The sequence below is a fragment of the Accipiter gentilis genome, chromosome 17 (assembly GCF_929443795.1).
Source record: "Accipiter gentilis chromosome 17, bAccGen1.1, whole genome shotgun sequence".
Classification (NCBI taxonomy): Eukaryota; Metazoa; Chordata; class Aves; order Accipitriformes; family Accipitridae; genus Astur; species Astur gentilis.
In genome coordinates this window covers 10643750-10658609 of record NC_064896.1, presented here as the reverse complement: position 1 = coordinate 10658609, position 14860 = coordinate 10643750, and the positions used below count along the sequence as shown (strand labels likewise).

The 14860-nt window shown below is 45.7% G+C and overlaps 1 protein-coding gene across 12 annotated transcripts in view; it reads right to left on the bottom strand.

Moving 5' to 3' along the window:
* Positions 1–14860, bottom strand: part of TSPAN4 (tetraspanin 4) — a 475717-nt gene that overhangs the window by 215098 nt on the left and 245759 nt on the right. For 8 of the 12 annotated variants that reach the window (XM_049820764.1, XM_049820765.1, XM_049820770.1 and 5 more), the window contains one exon: positions 6276–6355. In XM_049820764.1, the coding sequence (XP_049676721.1) occupies positions 6276–6338 (63 nt within the window). In that variant the 5' untranslated portion in view covers positions 6339–6355. Of the gene's footprint in view, positions 1–6275; positions 6873–6949; positions 7243–7443; positions 7521–14860 lie in introns of those variants that run through there. The other 4 variants (XM_049820762.1, XM_049820772.1, XM_049820763.1 and 1 more) reach the window with 4 other exon arrangements.

The window sequence follows — 14860 nt, the reverse complement described above, 5'->3', positions numbered from 1 at the left end:
AAAACTGCAACATGCCATATCCTGTGGGTTTATCCACTGGTGGGTTTCCTCAGACTTTTGTACTACAAGTAAGTCTGAATTAGGTACAGTGGATATACTTGACAACAAAACTTATAAGGCAAGGTGCTTAGTCCTTGCCAATACTCATGGCCAAAAAGCCTATCAATAGGTTAGCAAACCCACCTAAAGCAATGAAGCTACTCTTTCTCATGAGTAATAGAGGCAGGAACTAGTCCACAGCGAGCAATTTGAAGATGGTATCTATTATCTAGTCAACTTGAAGGCAATTTTCTTCCTCATCTATTAAGAGCCTTCTGAGCCTGATTTCCTAAGGAAAAGAAGATTATGAAATTGAACTGTTTTGGCTGAGTATCCCAGGAATAACTCGTGAGTCCATTTGTCACTGTTAGCCTGATTTGACAGATATGCACCCTTTCAAAGTCATTAACTTCCTAAAGGTTTTCAGAAGCTATGCATTTAGGTAGCAAATGTAGCCCTTAGCAATGTCAAGATAAGACTCCAGCATGATCCCCAACCCCTATTAGACATCAGAATCCATGCAGGAAAGAGATTGTATGAATGGCACCGCTATGGGGAAAAGCTCTAATTGGTGCTCATATAAATCAGACATCAGGTAATACAATCATCTCTCTCACACTTGGTACCAGCCCTCAATAGTTCCACTTCTCATGGAAATGCCATTTTTTGAAGTCTGTAATTCCCATATCAAATGACTCTCCTTTCTTTAAAAGCAATGCTCCTTAAAAATATATCCTCACAGAGTCAGAGTCAGAGATAAGATGTCAATCAGACTGAGCAGTTTCTGGAGGAGGTAAGTAACAAAGGAGAATTAGAGACTCAGAGGCAGTTAGAGAAAATGACATTCTGGGTAAACTTCCCATGGTTTAATTACACAGAAGCAAAGTCTGTATTGCTGTTTAATCAAATTTCTGTTTGTCGTAGATTATCCACCTGTTACACAGGTGAAAATACACAGCCTGTCTTATTTCTAATCAAACTGTCTTCTCACAGCACCACCCAACTGGTAGACATGTGACTGCCTTCCCTGCAGAACAGCATGCAGCAGCTCCAACTGATAAGCTCAGCTCCATGGGATGCGTGGCAGCCCTTGCCCATCAGAGGAGAACATGCACAAATAATGATGATGAGATGGTGGGCCTGCTTTTAAAATGGCTTACCGCTCTATTAGTAATTTTTTTTTCCCACCAACTTAAGACTGCAGCCAAGTATAACTACAAAATGATTGCTGTCCTCAGCCACTAACAATCTGTAGAGTTTCTGGGTGTTTTAGCCATCAATCTCATTCAGCTGACTGATGGAGGATGCAGATGAAGGACAAGGAATCCAATTCAACAAAATCAGCTTCTTTCTTCTCTCACAAAATTCCACAGCTTTGGGAGTAAGCTCAGCTAACAGCTCCCCCCAAGCTAACAAAGAAATGAAGAGACACCCCTCTGCCTCCACCCTCTGGCTGAATTTGGCCAGGATCACTCAAAGACCATCCAACACCCCATGCTGCATTTTCAGATGAAGCTGTTCCTTCTTCCTCCTGCCCTGCACAATCAGTCTTCCAGATATTATAAACATTTGGATAGTTCTTACAAGACATATCTGTGCTGCTGAAGCTGAAGTGCAAGGAAGGAAAATTATGCCAGTAATGAGGGATTTCTTATTTTCATTACTTCCCCCTCCTTTCCAATTACATCCAAGTAATAAAGATGGACTGCTGGCAGTATCACTAGTGCACCAGGCCAGCAGCACTCATTGGTGCAGAGCTTCCCAAACTGTGGTCCACGAACCATCAACAGCAGCAGAGCCAGAGCAAGAGACCCACAGCTGGTCCCTGGAATCAGATTAAATAGGTTCTTGGGTTGGTTTTTTACCCACACAAATTCTAGTGCATCCAGTAGTGCTACCAGCCACTTCCTTGGCTCTGTGTTTCCATATACTTCAGATTTGCACTTTGTGTCTCAGAGGCCAAATACATCATTCTCAGGGCTGTATCAGTTGGGAATTTTATATGGACCAAATGGCAAAACAAAGTGCCTTGCCTTATCTCTTCAGGAAGGAAGGTGGAAAGCAGAGCTCCAGCTGCTCATCCCAGCCATAGTGTGTCCAGCAGATGGCAACTCCCAAGTTTTCAGGCTACAAGAGAATATTTCCCTGGGTCTTTGGGAGCCCAGCTGCTGGAATTAGAGTCTTCACATACCATTTTGAAGACTTTGACTTCTTCATAGCGCATACTACTTTAGTATGTTTTAACAATGGAAAGGAGACACATACACAGAAATGATTAATGTTAAGTTTGATAAATAATAAACTTTTTTGTCTTCTTTCTTTTTGTTGCCGTCTCCTCTCTGTAACTAGTCTTCTAACAACAGCATTTTGCAAATTCTGTCCTCTACTGAATTTCTCTATTGGTTAAAGCATTACCTGAAGAGTCATATTTAGGTATTCTGTTCTTTGGTGAGCAAATCGCTACCAATCTAGCTAGTTTTCTGTAGCACTTCAGGAAAGCAAGAGCCACAGAAACCCAAGTACAGTTCTGTGCATTTCTTTTTTTTTGAGTCTTGGAGGTTTGGGAGTTAGAAGTCAAAGAAAGTGGGAATGATGGCATAAGCCAAGGGGGGTTAAGGAGATGATATTGTTCTTTCTATAGCACTCTCTCAGCCCTTAGGATATATCTTACCTTTTTTTAACAAAAAAGAAGGGAAGGCAAGCAGAGCCTTGGATTACAAGCACAGAAAGAAAATAGTTCATTTTACTGACTGTCATAAAGAAACTCTGGATGTTTGGAGGACAGAATGTGGAAAACAAGCATTCTTCCCTGGGTATTTGACACTGAAATACAAATATTTCATTATGAAATAAAAATATTCTGCTTTGCAATCATCTGAGGTGATCTTTAGTCTCAAGGGTTCAGCAATTCAACAAAAGAAAATTGAAGTCCATAAAAATGAATGAAGTCAGGCAAGTATTATGTATCAGGTGACAGAAGTTATTTTGGGAGCTTACAAACCAGTAGAGTGATACAATGATGGCTTCTCTGCATCTGGCAATATTCCAGGAAATGGCCTCTGAATGGCAATTCCCATTAGAGTGGCAGCGCTGCTGCCTAATAATATTTTGCCCATGTTTCAGTGCCTTAATACCCCAAAGTAGTTGCAAATGCACTACAAGCAATTTGTGCAGGACTCTTCATGGAGAAAAGAGCTATTTCTAGGACTATCAGAATTTTTTCTCTACATTAATAGCTGCTAGTCTGTTGTACCAATGGACTGATTCAGCACCAACACTGACAAGGCACCTCAGCCTCTGACAGCTGTGAAGGAGTTTTGTGTTCCCTTCAACCACTGGAAAGGGGAGGAGACATTTGCTCTGTTTTCACAGTTATATGACAGCTTTTAAAAATTTTACAGCATGAACACAGCACCTAGTCCAATAAAGTTTACCAGGAACATTTAAAATCAAGGTCTCTGAGATTTTGTTTCCTATAAATTCACCAGACTTATAAGAAAAGGGTCTTTTCCTCAGAAATGCAGCACCAATCCCACAAGAGTTGCAGAGGACTGAGGACTACTTTTCTGCCACGTGTGGGAAAGATAGCTGAAATTACTGGGAAATAGGCTGTAGGGATGCACTAAATGGACTAGAGTTAACGAATAGGAACAGGAAGAAGAAAATGAAAATATGATTTCTGAAGGAAATTAAAGCCTTTGCTCAAAACAATAAAAAGCAGGAACAACCTATAATAGGCATTTAATTCATTTAATGCAATGACTGCTCTCTATACATGGAAATAACTGCAGTTTTTATTTGGAGGTAAAAGCATGAAAAAAACAAGTCCTCTTCCTACTTACTATTGTCTATCACTAACCAACTACCTAGAGCAGGGTGGAGGCGAAAGGTGGAGACAGCAAAACTTCCGCAAGCATGTATGCAAAGAGAAATCCTGTCTTCTTGCAGAGATGCTTCTCCTTTAATTTCACAAAGTAAAACATGACAGATAACTGACAACAACCTGACAAACAGAACAGCATCATCATCAACCTGTAATCATTCCAAAATTTTTGATCACTAGAAATGGGAATTTTTTTCTGCTTTTACTAAAGATAGGTCAGCTTAAGCCAGTACTTTTAAAAATCATCTCTTTTTAGTTACTTTCTCCACTGTGAGAAGGTGATGAGCTGCATCTGTTATAACTACACGCTGTGTAAACCTCATCTGGACATGATCATCATCAATCACTCCTGCTGTGCAGGTAGCATGTGAAAGGGAAACAAAACAGAAATCGTGCTGCAGTATTTGACACCACCCACTCCCCTGTTTGTATGCTTTAGTTCATGAAGAGCGCAGTTGGCATATGCTTATCCTCTCTTTTTGGGACCCCTGTCTTTTTTCTCCCTCTAAGCATTTGAGAATAGCTTTAATGGTTTCAGGGGAAAGACCTTTCCTTCTCTCTCAAAGGACTAAGGCTTTCCTACTGAAAAGCATGCCAAAGATATATTATTATGGGCCATCTTGCCTTTGTAAATACACATACATTACTTACAGCAGTACCTCTTCTTATCATATGCATATGCTTCAGTGGAAGATGAGTATTGTAAAAGGAATCAGAATGCATTGAGTATCCTTTGTGGCAGTGCCATGCATAGTCCTGAAAAGCTCTATTAATGCCAGCATCCTATTGCATTTCTCTAGCGCACACTTCAACCAGCTGTCAGTGCTATAATCTCAACCAGGGACAGTCAGTAGAGGCACATGGCTTAAAAGAGCAAGAAAGATAGTGTTTGTCTTTTTCAGAAAGGTCTGGAGTAAACTGCAATAAATATTAGACAATATTTAGGAATGCAGAAGCAACCAGAGTCAGAGTTCAAAGACAGATTGCAGTCTTACCAAGACTCTTTCTACCAGCTTAACTAGGGTGTAAAAGAGAGCACCCTCCTTGTGTTTCATAGCTCTGGTTAGTACCATGCCAATTCAGTGCACTTGCCCTAGTTTATCATATCATGACTCCTTGGTATGACTCAGGTCAGCAGAAGTTGCCTGCACTTTGTGTTTTCTGATGCACCAGCACTGCAGCATGCCTGTTTTTAAACAGCTGTACAGCAGCACACACTAGAGAACAGCTCCTTCCATCGCACTTGCAACCCTCCATGTATCTCTGACAATTCAACGAGAGCACAGACAATCAGGAATACAGACATGCTAACATCCAACTGCAAACACAGCCCCCCTCCTTAAGTGCCAGGACAGAAGTAGTATCACTTCACAATACCCCTTATTTCCCTCAGCATGTTAATAAACCACTCTGGAAGAACAAGGCATTTAAAGGCACCTTCTGAGGACCCTCCCACATGCGAATCTGGACGGGAGACTTTGAACTAGAAATCACTTCCTCCCTTCCCCAAGCAATCATGCTACTCCCTTTTTACAAGACAAACAGCACTTGTAACCTGAACCCCCCCACTGAGCTTCTTTACTCTCTGTCCACAGCCTGTGCTCCATTTCACGGCGGTGAAATGCCCAACCACCCCGCTGTTGAGAGCCACGTCATTTATTAAAAAGATGATGCAGAGACGCACACCCTTATGTCCCCATCACAGTGTCCTGCTGATACACACATGCCTCGTAGTGATTTGATAAGCTCTTGCCACAGAGTAGCAGCCCCAAAAGTGAGAAGGGCTCTGGTCTCCCTCCACCCTTCAGAGCCATATCTTCAGGGGCGAATGTCAACGCTAGGACCCATCACTGAGTGAGACAGAGAATGACCACCTGGAGATTCTCGATACAGGCTTTAATGTTGTGATGTACCAAGTGCGCCATCCATGATACAGCAATGGATGTAAGCATGTGCTTGACCTTAAAGTCATGGATGGTCTCAGTGATTTCACTAAGACTGTGCAAGACTGTTGAGGCAAGCACATGCGAGAATGAAAGATCAGGGCAACAAAACGAGCATACAGCTCTCACTGGAACAAAATGACGAAGGCATTCATGCAGCTGGCCTCTAACTCTTTTGCCTTGTATCATGGTGTTGGAACACAGCTGAAGGCCAGGAAATAAGAGGGTGAAGGAAACCCTCAGTAGGTTGTCCACACAAATTAATGAGACCACCGAAAGCGTCGCCTAGGCACCACTTTGTTCAACTTCCAAGTTTAAACTTCTAAGTTTAAAAGCAGCAAAAAGTTCACCCTCCATCTTACTAAGCAGACACAAACACAACCATCTTGCAGTTTGAAACATGTACTTACCCAGAACAGGAGGTTGAAGACAAACATTAGGTACTTGATACACTGCAGGCAGTTGTGAGCCATGCTGCACCTCTTCAGTTCTAGGAGAAAAATAAACGAGAGATCCAGGTAAAAGACAACGTACTTGTTTCCCTTGGGGGACGTGTACTTAGCCTTGGTGGCCTTAGGGCCTGGGTTGGTGTGGAATCCAAAAAAAGAGTTGCTGGCGGCCCCAAACTGGCCACCATACATGCTGCTGTATCGACGAAAGGCGCCATTTGCGAAACTGTAATCCTTGCTGTCCAGGGAAGGGCTCCTGTGATAGGTCGACTCATCGGTGCTAGACCTGCGCATGGTGGCTTCAGCTTGTCCCGTCGCAACTGCTGCTCTGACAATCGCTGGTTGTCAATGGCGTGGGTGAAAGGTTTGCGATTTTCTTTCCTCCTCCTTGCTATAAATCCCCTACTGCTTTGCACCAGCTGTTCTTTTGTCTGCCATCCTGTCAAGGAAGTTACACGTGCTGTATGGCAGCAAAGTTGGTGAACTGAAGTCTGCTTAGCCAGGAGTTAGGGAGCAGCGTGCTTCCACATGAGAAAGACTTCTGCACAAGTAAACATTCCCTCCGGTGTCACGATCGTCCCTCCCGGCCCACCCCGCTACCAGAGAAGGAAAAAAGAGAGAGAGATATACTGTACCCAAAGCAACGAATTTTAAAAAAAGGAAGTGTGACCTCGCTTGGCTCGCAAATGCCATATAAAACCCCAGCTCCGCAGGCCACACGCAGACAAGAGAGTGCCGCTGCACACGACTCGTGGGCAAGGGCAGCGGTTATCCAGAAGGCAAGCAGCTCCCGCGGCCCCCTCCTCTTCGGCCCATCGCTCTGCCCCGAGACGCTCGCCTCACTTTAAGGATCCCCGTATCCCCTTCGCGCGGAGGGAGCCTGTGGCAAGCCAGCCTCCGAGCCCCATTCACCGCGCGGCCGCCACTCCTCCGCGGCTCCGCGCCAATCGCGCTCCCCGCCCGCCCGCATCGCCGCGCCCCGGCCCGGCCCCGCGCCGCCCGCCCAGGCCGGGGAAGGGGCCGCCTCGCCCGGCGCCCCCCGCCCGCCCCTCCCCTCCCCTACCCTCCCCTGCCCTGCCCTGCCCTGCCCTCCCGCCGCCTCTCGCAGCCCCTCCGGCACCCCCCCGACCTTTGCGGTAAGCAGCCTCCCCTCGGGCTCGGGAGGCGGCGGGCGCAGCCTCGGCCCGGCGGGGAAGGCGGCGGCAGCCCCCGCCCGGGGCGGGTCTCGGGGCCGCCCGGCTCTGCCCGCCCGCGGTCCGCCCCACCCTCCGCCGGCCCCGAAACTCCGAGCGCGGAGCCGGAGCCTGGCGGGCGGGCGGCGTGAAAAGGCGCTGCCCGGAGGCGCAGGCAGCGCTGCCGAAGGAGACGGCAATAAGTAACTGCTGTAAAAATCTCTCAGGCGCAAGCGTTCGGGGTGCCGCGGGGAGCGGGGCCAGCACGGGCCGTGCTTCCCTTGCCGGAGGCTCGCGCGTGCCGCTGCGGATCCGCCGCCAGGGTCTTCCCAATTCGCTCAGTCCCACGGACTCCTCGCTCGGCAAAACGTAGGGCCAGGTCATTTGCTTCCCTGGCAGCCCATCTCCCCCCGTCCGGTAACTCGCCGATTGGCATCGTACTCCGACCCGCGGGGAGCACTTCCCTAAAATCTGGCTACTCCCACTGCCAGGAAAGAGTTGAAAATCTGCCACACGCAACTTTTTCAGAAAGGAACAATCCGACCAAACCTGTGGCAACTGCTGTATTAACAGCCAGGAAAGCAAGACTCATTTACCATCCCTGCCCCAGATTCTCTGTGCGAGTAACTCACTTCGTCTCCATACGCGCCACTTCCTCATCTGCAAGATGGGATGGCCTGCCTCTGCCTTCCTTCTCTCATCCTCTGCCTTATGATTTTGACCGTAAGCTCCTGGAGCTAAGTGAGAAGATGGCTGGCTAACATTTTTTAAAATCCTTGCCCCAGCAGAGAATTAATCAAGATGAAAATAGGTTTCTTGCATGAAGCATCTTGCCAGTCTCAGCACAAATCAAGAGACATAGGCACCAATTAATTAAAGAACAAATTAGTAAAATGAGCTGGTTTTGCACGCAGCCTGAGCAGTTCACCCTTGCAAACCAACTTCCAATTCTGCTAACTTACAAACTGCAGAGCGAGAGTCTAATTATTTCCCTTCATTTCCTCCGCAAACTATAAATACACTGGGCATACCTGCTGCAAACTTTAGAGAGAAAGAACTTGAGCACAAAACACAAGGGTAATAACTCCTGCGCCATCTGTTTCAACAACTTTGGATGACTTACAACTTTTCCACTTTTTAAGTTCCCTACCTCTAAGAACAGAGATACTTCATAGCCACGATGGAGCTCGTTCTTCTACTCTTCCTCCCTCTCTTTCCTGCACGGTATAAACTCTGTCCCCAGAAGGAAGTTCTCCTTTCCTAGGACTTGGTAGGAGATAGGATGAAGATAGTCCCATGCAGGCAGGTCTGTGCTCAGTCTGAGTTTCCAATACACCATTCATTTTTCATGTGGCAACAAACAGTTCTGCCTCCAATCTTCCTCCTTGTCTGTATGGCAACTTTACCAGTTTGGCAATGGAAACCCAAAGGTGACTCAAATATTTTCTATGTCCCCTGTCAGTATACAGAATTGCCTATGCAACAAAGCTCTATATTAAATGGTAAAAAGAAAAACTGGGTACAGCTCTGTACACAGATTATGAGATTATGTTGAAACAGTGTCAAGTCAGATAATCATTATTTAACAAGGGTGCCCATGGTATTGCAAGCACGTAACAGAGGCCAGTTTGGCATATTTACTGTAAACTAGACATCTGAAGGCTCAAAAGCAGCTCACTTACTGCTATCTGGATAAGAAAAGAGGTAGAAATTACTTGATTTCACCTTTCCTTGAGGCAAGAAATCATCAGTTCCCAAGAGAATTCAGTCCTTAATATGGGGGGGAATAATTTAGAAAATCAAGATCTGAGGTAGAAGGGAGAGTATCTAAAAGCTGCTTTTAAACAAAAAATAATAAACATTGACACACAGTGGGTATATTTCAGACAGATGCAGAAAAATGCATGAGGAAGGCAGAGGTCCCACATGACACATACAATAAAGGGTACTTTCACCCCAGCCTCCTTTCAGCAGCATCCCTTAGCACACCTCATTGAAATGACAACTTTTCAAAGGCACTTTAGTGTAAAATTTAGCTCTCAAGTCATTGCCGTTCTTCTTTCTCACACCAATATCAACAGCTAATTAGAAAGAGTCATTTGGGATACAGGCATTATACATCTCTAGAATCATTCTTTTATTAAATCTTCCACACCAGGAAACCCAGTCAGAGTCACTAGCCTAAATGGGAAAACCTTGAGATAGCAACATTGCACCGGCAGGCTAACCACAGCTTGGCTGACATGCTTATATGAAGGAGCAAGACCCTGAATGGGAACTGGGGAAAAGCAATAAAAAGAGAAGGGCTGATGTACTCTACTTTTGCCCATCCCTGGTGGAAAGTGGATGAGAGGGGCAGGGACATGCTGGGACCCGAATCAATATTTAAGCCATTACAATGAAGTAATACTTAGATGAACCAAGAAGAATAAACCTGAGAAGTGTTGTGTCACTGGGCCATTATGCCCAGAAGGTTTACTCAAGGGGCAGGTGAATTATAGCTTTCACAAAACTTTTTGTTAATGACTGAGGCTAAAATCACAGCCCAGACCTAGTGACCTCTGTTCACCTCAGCTTTGCATCTACTTTTTCTCTCCCCAACTGCATGTGTATATTCCCATCCTGTGGCCAATTCATATTGATTCCTCTACACAAGAAAGCAAGCACTGCAGTCTCACCGGCAGAGGTTCGATTTGTATTGATTCTGGTGGCATGCTACCATTTATGTTGTAACAACTCTGCCCTTGTTGCTTTGAGTGGAGGGCTGGTAACCCTTCAACATCTCCAGCCAAAACCCTGGCCCTGAAAGAGGAGAGGCAGCACTCTAATGATGTCAGATGAGCTCCAGGCAATAGACAGAAACCGTAAAAGGTTCGGGCATCAGGAACAGATCTGTTAACTGCATTATCCCCCACACCGCTTCTCAGAACAGCCTCATCCAAGGCTTCAGCCACCACCTGAAGGCACACACCTACTTCTTCAGCCCATGCTTCCCGCCTGCCACCTCACCCCGCACTTGCAGCCACCGCGGGCCCCAGCCACGCTTCCCACCTCCCTTCGCCACGTCTACTCCCAGTTCCCCCACTTGTCCTCCTGGCAGGCGGCCATTACCCGCGGGTGGGCTGCCCGCGGCCCCGCTCCTCCTTTGAAGGGGTCGCGGGCGCCCCGGGCCGATCAGGGTGAGGCACGTGGCGGAAGAGGGGCACGTGGGCAGTGGCTGGGGCGGCGGCTGGGCCCGGGTCCCCGCCGTGCCGAGGCCTGACGAACTTTGCGTGGGTACTCCGAGCTCGAGTGATGGCCCATGTGTCACAACGTTCTGCCGAGGACCCCCGAGGAACCTGCCTGTCCCCGCAGTCTGGGTGAGAGCTGCTTTCCAGGCCTCTGCGGCCCCTTGCTTACCTTGGCTCCTCCCGGTGCACCGCACCACGTCTCCCCAGAGCCGGCTGCTGCTTTCCCTGTGCCATGTCCTCCTCATGCCCTGCTCTGTGTGTGACACCTCTGGACCCAAAGGAACCATCAGTTGAAATGAATGGGTATTCTGATACCGCTTTGGATCAGGCCTTCCTTTTATCCATTTTGAATGCTGCTTTCTTCTGCTCCATGACTTAACTCTCATGATCACAATGTGCCAGCCCCTTCAGGTCACGCAAAATGCAGCCACTAACTCACCCCCTCATTAATTCAGTCTCATTAGCCCTTTAATGCTTGCACTGGCTTTCCGTCTACTAATGTCTCTTGTCACTGTCTTCAAAACTCTGCACACCTGCTTCATCCGCCTAATGAAGTAACCCACTTTGCATTAACCTCAGTAGCCTGTTTGCAAGCATCTCATAAAAACTGTTAAGAAATGATCCACAAAATAAAACAAATTTAGAAAAATCCTGCTAGAAGCCATTACTGAAATATACTATGTAAATACAGGGTATATCCTGTTCTGCAACAGGGGAGTGTGCAAAGACACGCATGTGAGAGGCGATAGTGTTCCCCAGGAGTTTCAGCAAACAAAATGCCTATGATCAAATATTACTACAATAGAGGGAGCTTTTTGCGGGTTAACTCTGTTCCACACCACAGCATTACAATCAGCTAAGGGTGATCAATTGATAAATATACTCCAAATGGTTAACTTCTTAATTTCATGTACATACAGAGATCACCACATAAAAGTATTAACCAAAACTGTTTGGCATTGCCTGTCCCCTTCTTCAGCAACATGCCTAGTGAGCAATTCCTTCTCCACCCCCTCAGTGCACTCTTTGCAGCTCCTGTTTGGTTACATTTGACTCAGCAATGCAGGCTATGTAAAAAATGTACCTCTTCCAAAGACTAAGAGAAACATTACCTCTTCTGAATGGAGGGTGAACCAAAGTTCAGGGCCAGGATGGCTGTTTCAGCTAACAGGAAAAAAAACTTGTGATAGAGTCTTTGATTTGTTTGCTTTTGTATATTCATTTTGCATGAACATAAATGGCTAAAAGCGCAAGGCAAAAGGGAGTGAAAATATGATTTTTTAACCTGACAGCCTCACGCTGCTATAGGTCTGCAGTCTCTGCTCAGCCCTGGCCAATACTGTTTAATATCTTCATCAATGACATGGACAGTGGGATTGAGCACACCCTCAGCAAGTTTGCAGATGACACCAAACTGAGTGGTGTGGTTGAGACACCTGAGGGACAGGATGCCATCCAGAGGGACCTGGACAAGCTCAAGAAGTGGGTGCATGTGAACCTCATGAGGTTCAACAAGGCCAAATGCAAGGTCCTGCACCTGGGTCAGGGCAAACTCTGGTATCAATAGAGGCTGAGGGATGAAGGGATTGAGAGCAGCCCTGTGGAGAAGGACTTGGAGGTTCTGGTGGATGAAAAGCCAGACATGAGCCAGCAATGTGCGCTTGCAGCCCAGAAAGCCAACCATACCATGGGCTGCATCGAAAGAACCGTGGGTCAGCAGGTCGAGGGAGGTGATTGTTCCCCTCTGCTCTGGTGAGACCCCAACTGCAGTACTGCATCCAGCTGTGGGGTCCTTAGTACAGGAAAGCCATGGACCTGTTGGAGAGGATCCAGAGGAGGCCCACAAACATGATCAGAGGGCTGGAACACATCTCCTGTGAGGAAGGGCTGAGAGAGCTGGGATTGTTCAGCCTGGAGAAGAGAAGTCTCTGGGGAGATCTTATTGTGGCCTTTCAATACTTGAAGGGGGCTTATAAGGAAGATAGGGACAGAGTTTTTAGTAGGGCCTGTTGTGACAGGACAAAGGGTAATGATTTTAAACTAAAAGAGGCCAGATTCAGGCTAGATGTAAGGAAGAAATTTTTTATGATGAGGGTGGCGAAACACTGGAAGAGGTTGCCCAGGAAGGTTGTAGATGCCCCATCCCTGGAAGTGTTCAAGGTCAGGCTAGAAAGGACTCTGAGCAACCTGATCTAGTTGAAGATGTCCCTGCTCACTGCAGGGGTGTTGGACTAGATGACCTTTAAAGGTCCCTTCCAACCCAAACCATTCTATGATTCTATGAAAGTGACTGGGGGACCTAGGTCTTGAGCCAGCGCTGTACAATTACCTCTCTGCATCTCCATCCACAAGCTAAGCAATGGAGAAATCTAGTGACAGTGTCCCTGCATGTCAACCCTCTTTCTTGACAGCCCACACAGAGCAAAGCAGCAACCAAAGGGTTTCCTCCCTAAATCCTGCTCTCTCCTAAAAATTCTTATGGTGCAAAGAGCCTGTGCTGTGATGTGTTGCCAAAGGCTTTAAAAGAGGCACGAGTGGGTCAGACTTGGAGCCATAAAGCCAGTTCTTGAACCAAAAGCAAGACATGTCAAAGCAGCCCCCTAAGAAGCAGGTAAACCAAACAATTCTCAATCCTACTTTGGGCAGCAGGCTCCCCAACTCAAGGAGTATTACCATGGGGCTGTAAGCTAAGGATCTCTCAAGAACCTTTTATTGTAGAAAGAAAACCGAACTATTTTTTTTTTTAACAAGTCAAGCATAAGAGAGGATGTTTTACTGAAACCTCAAACTCATCGCTTACCTAAGAAGATCCCACACCTTCCCTTTTATTTCCAGGGTCCTTGCTTGTCCATTAGCAATTTCAGTATCTGTAAAAAGCTATATTTGCTGGGAAGTGGTTGAGCCCTGGATTGCATGGGCAGGAGGAGAAAGTCAGATGTTCTAGAGATTTCCTCAGCTAATACAAAGATATTTTGATATTCACAGTTGTACCTGCAACTCCTTTAAAGATCTACTGATGCCTCCAACAAAACTTTGAAAAAATATTCCAGTCAGAAGCAATTTCACTTATATAGCAGACTTCAAGGTTGTTTGGTTTTTTTTTTCATTTTCTTTTTTTTTTTTTTCTTTATAAATAAGGAAATTTGCATGGAAAAAAAGGATCTTCAATACTTAATAGCTCATCTCCTTCTGCTCACATGCCACCTGAAGTCATGATCTTTGGTTTATGGCATAATTAGTTGCTATGGAAATAACATAATCATAGACACAGAGAAAATATTTTGGATATGATTTGCAATACTCTTTATTTAAGCCTGTGCACAGGTTACTTATGCAGAAACCTCACAGCTTTTTACATGCTCTGATCTGCATAACAGTCTTCATCACTTCTGCCTGTGCATCCAAAAACACTGGTGTTGGTGTGTGCACTACTCACACTGAAGGCATTTCCTTCACCCATATTTGAACATTTACATGTTCAAACAGTGATGAGAGCATACATGCATGCAGAAGACCTGGTGCCAAGTCAGACTAAACAAACAAACAAAAAAATCTTTAAAAAATGAGTTGGGATTGGGCCCCAAAACCCTGTGCACCACAGAGCTCCCTTGCTATTTGTGCTTTCTGGGCTTTTGTCATCCTATTCTTTGCTAAAGATTTCTTTTGTCCAATAATAAAAAAATTTAAGTAAGGAGATTCCCTGTTTCCCTAGCAAATTCTGCATATTTACATCCTGGACAGAGAGGATTATTGCAGCAGATGAAAGACAAGCAGTACCAGTCACTGAACTGGAGAAGCAGAAGTCCTGTTCCTCTGCCAATGCCCTCAGTAATAAAGAATGAAAGAACAGAGATAGAGAATCCATCTGACACCCTATACAAGGTGAGTTGTGGCCCAAAGAAAATCTTTGTCAAGACCTATCTTTGCAGTGTCAGCAGGTCTTAGCAGCACAAATGCAATTTATGTGCTAGTTTTCTTAAAATCAGGTTACTTTCTCTAACCTGAGAGATCAGCTGACATTCAAAGAAATACCACTTCAAACATACACGTGGTACTCAGGATCTTTCTGTCAAGTATAAAGCAATCAATCAGACATGAAACTCTTTAAACTACACAGTTCTGATAGTTTGTGAAAGCAGGTATT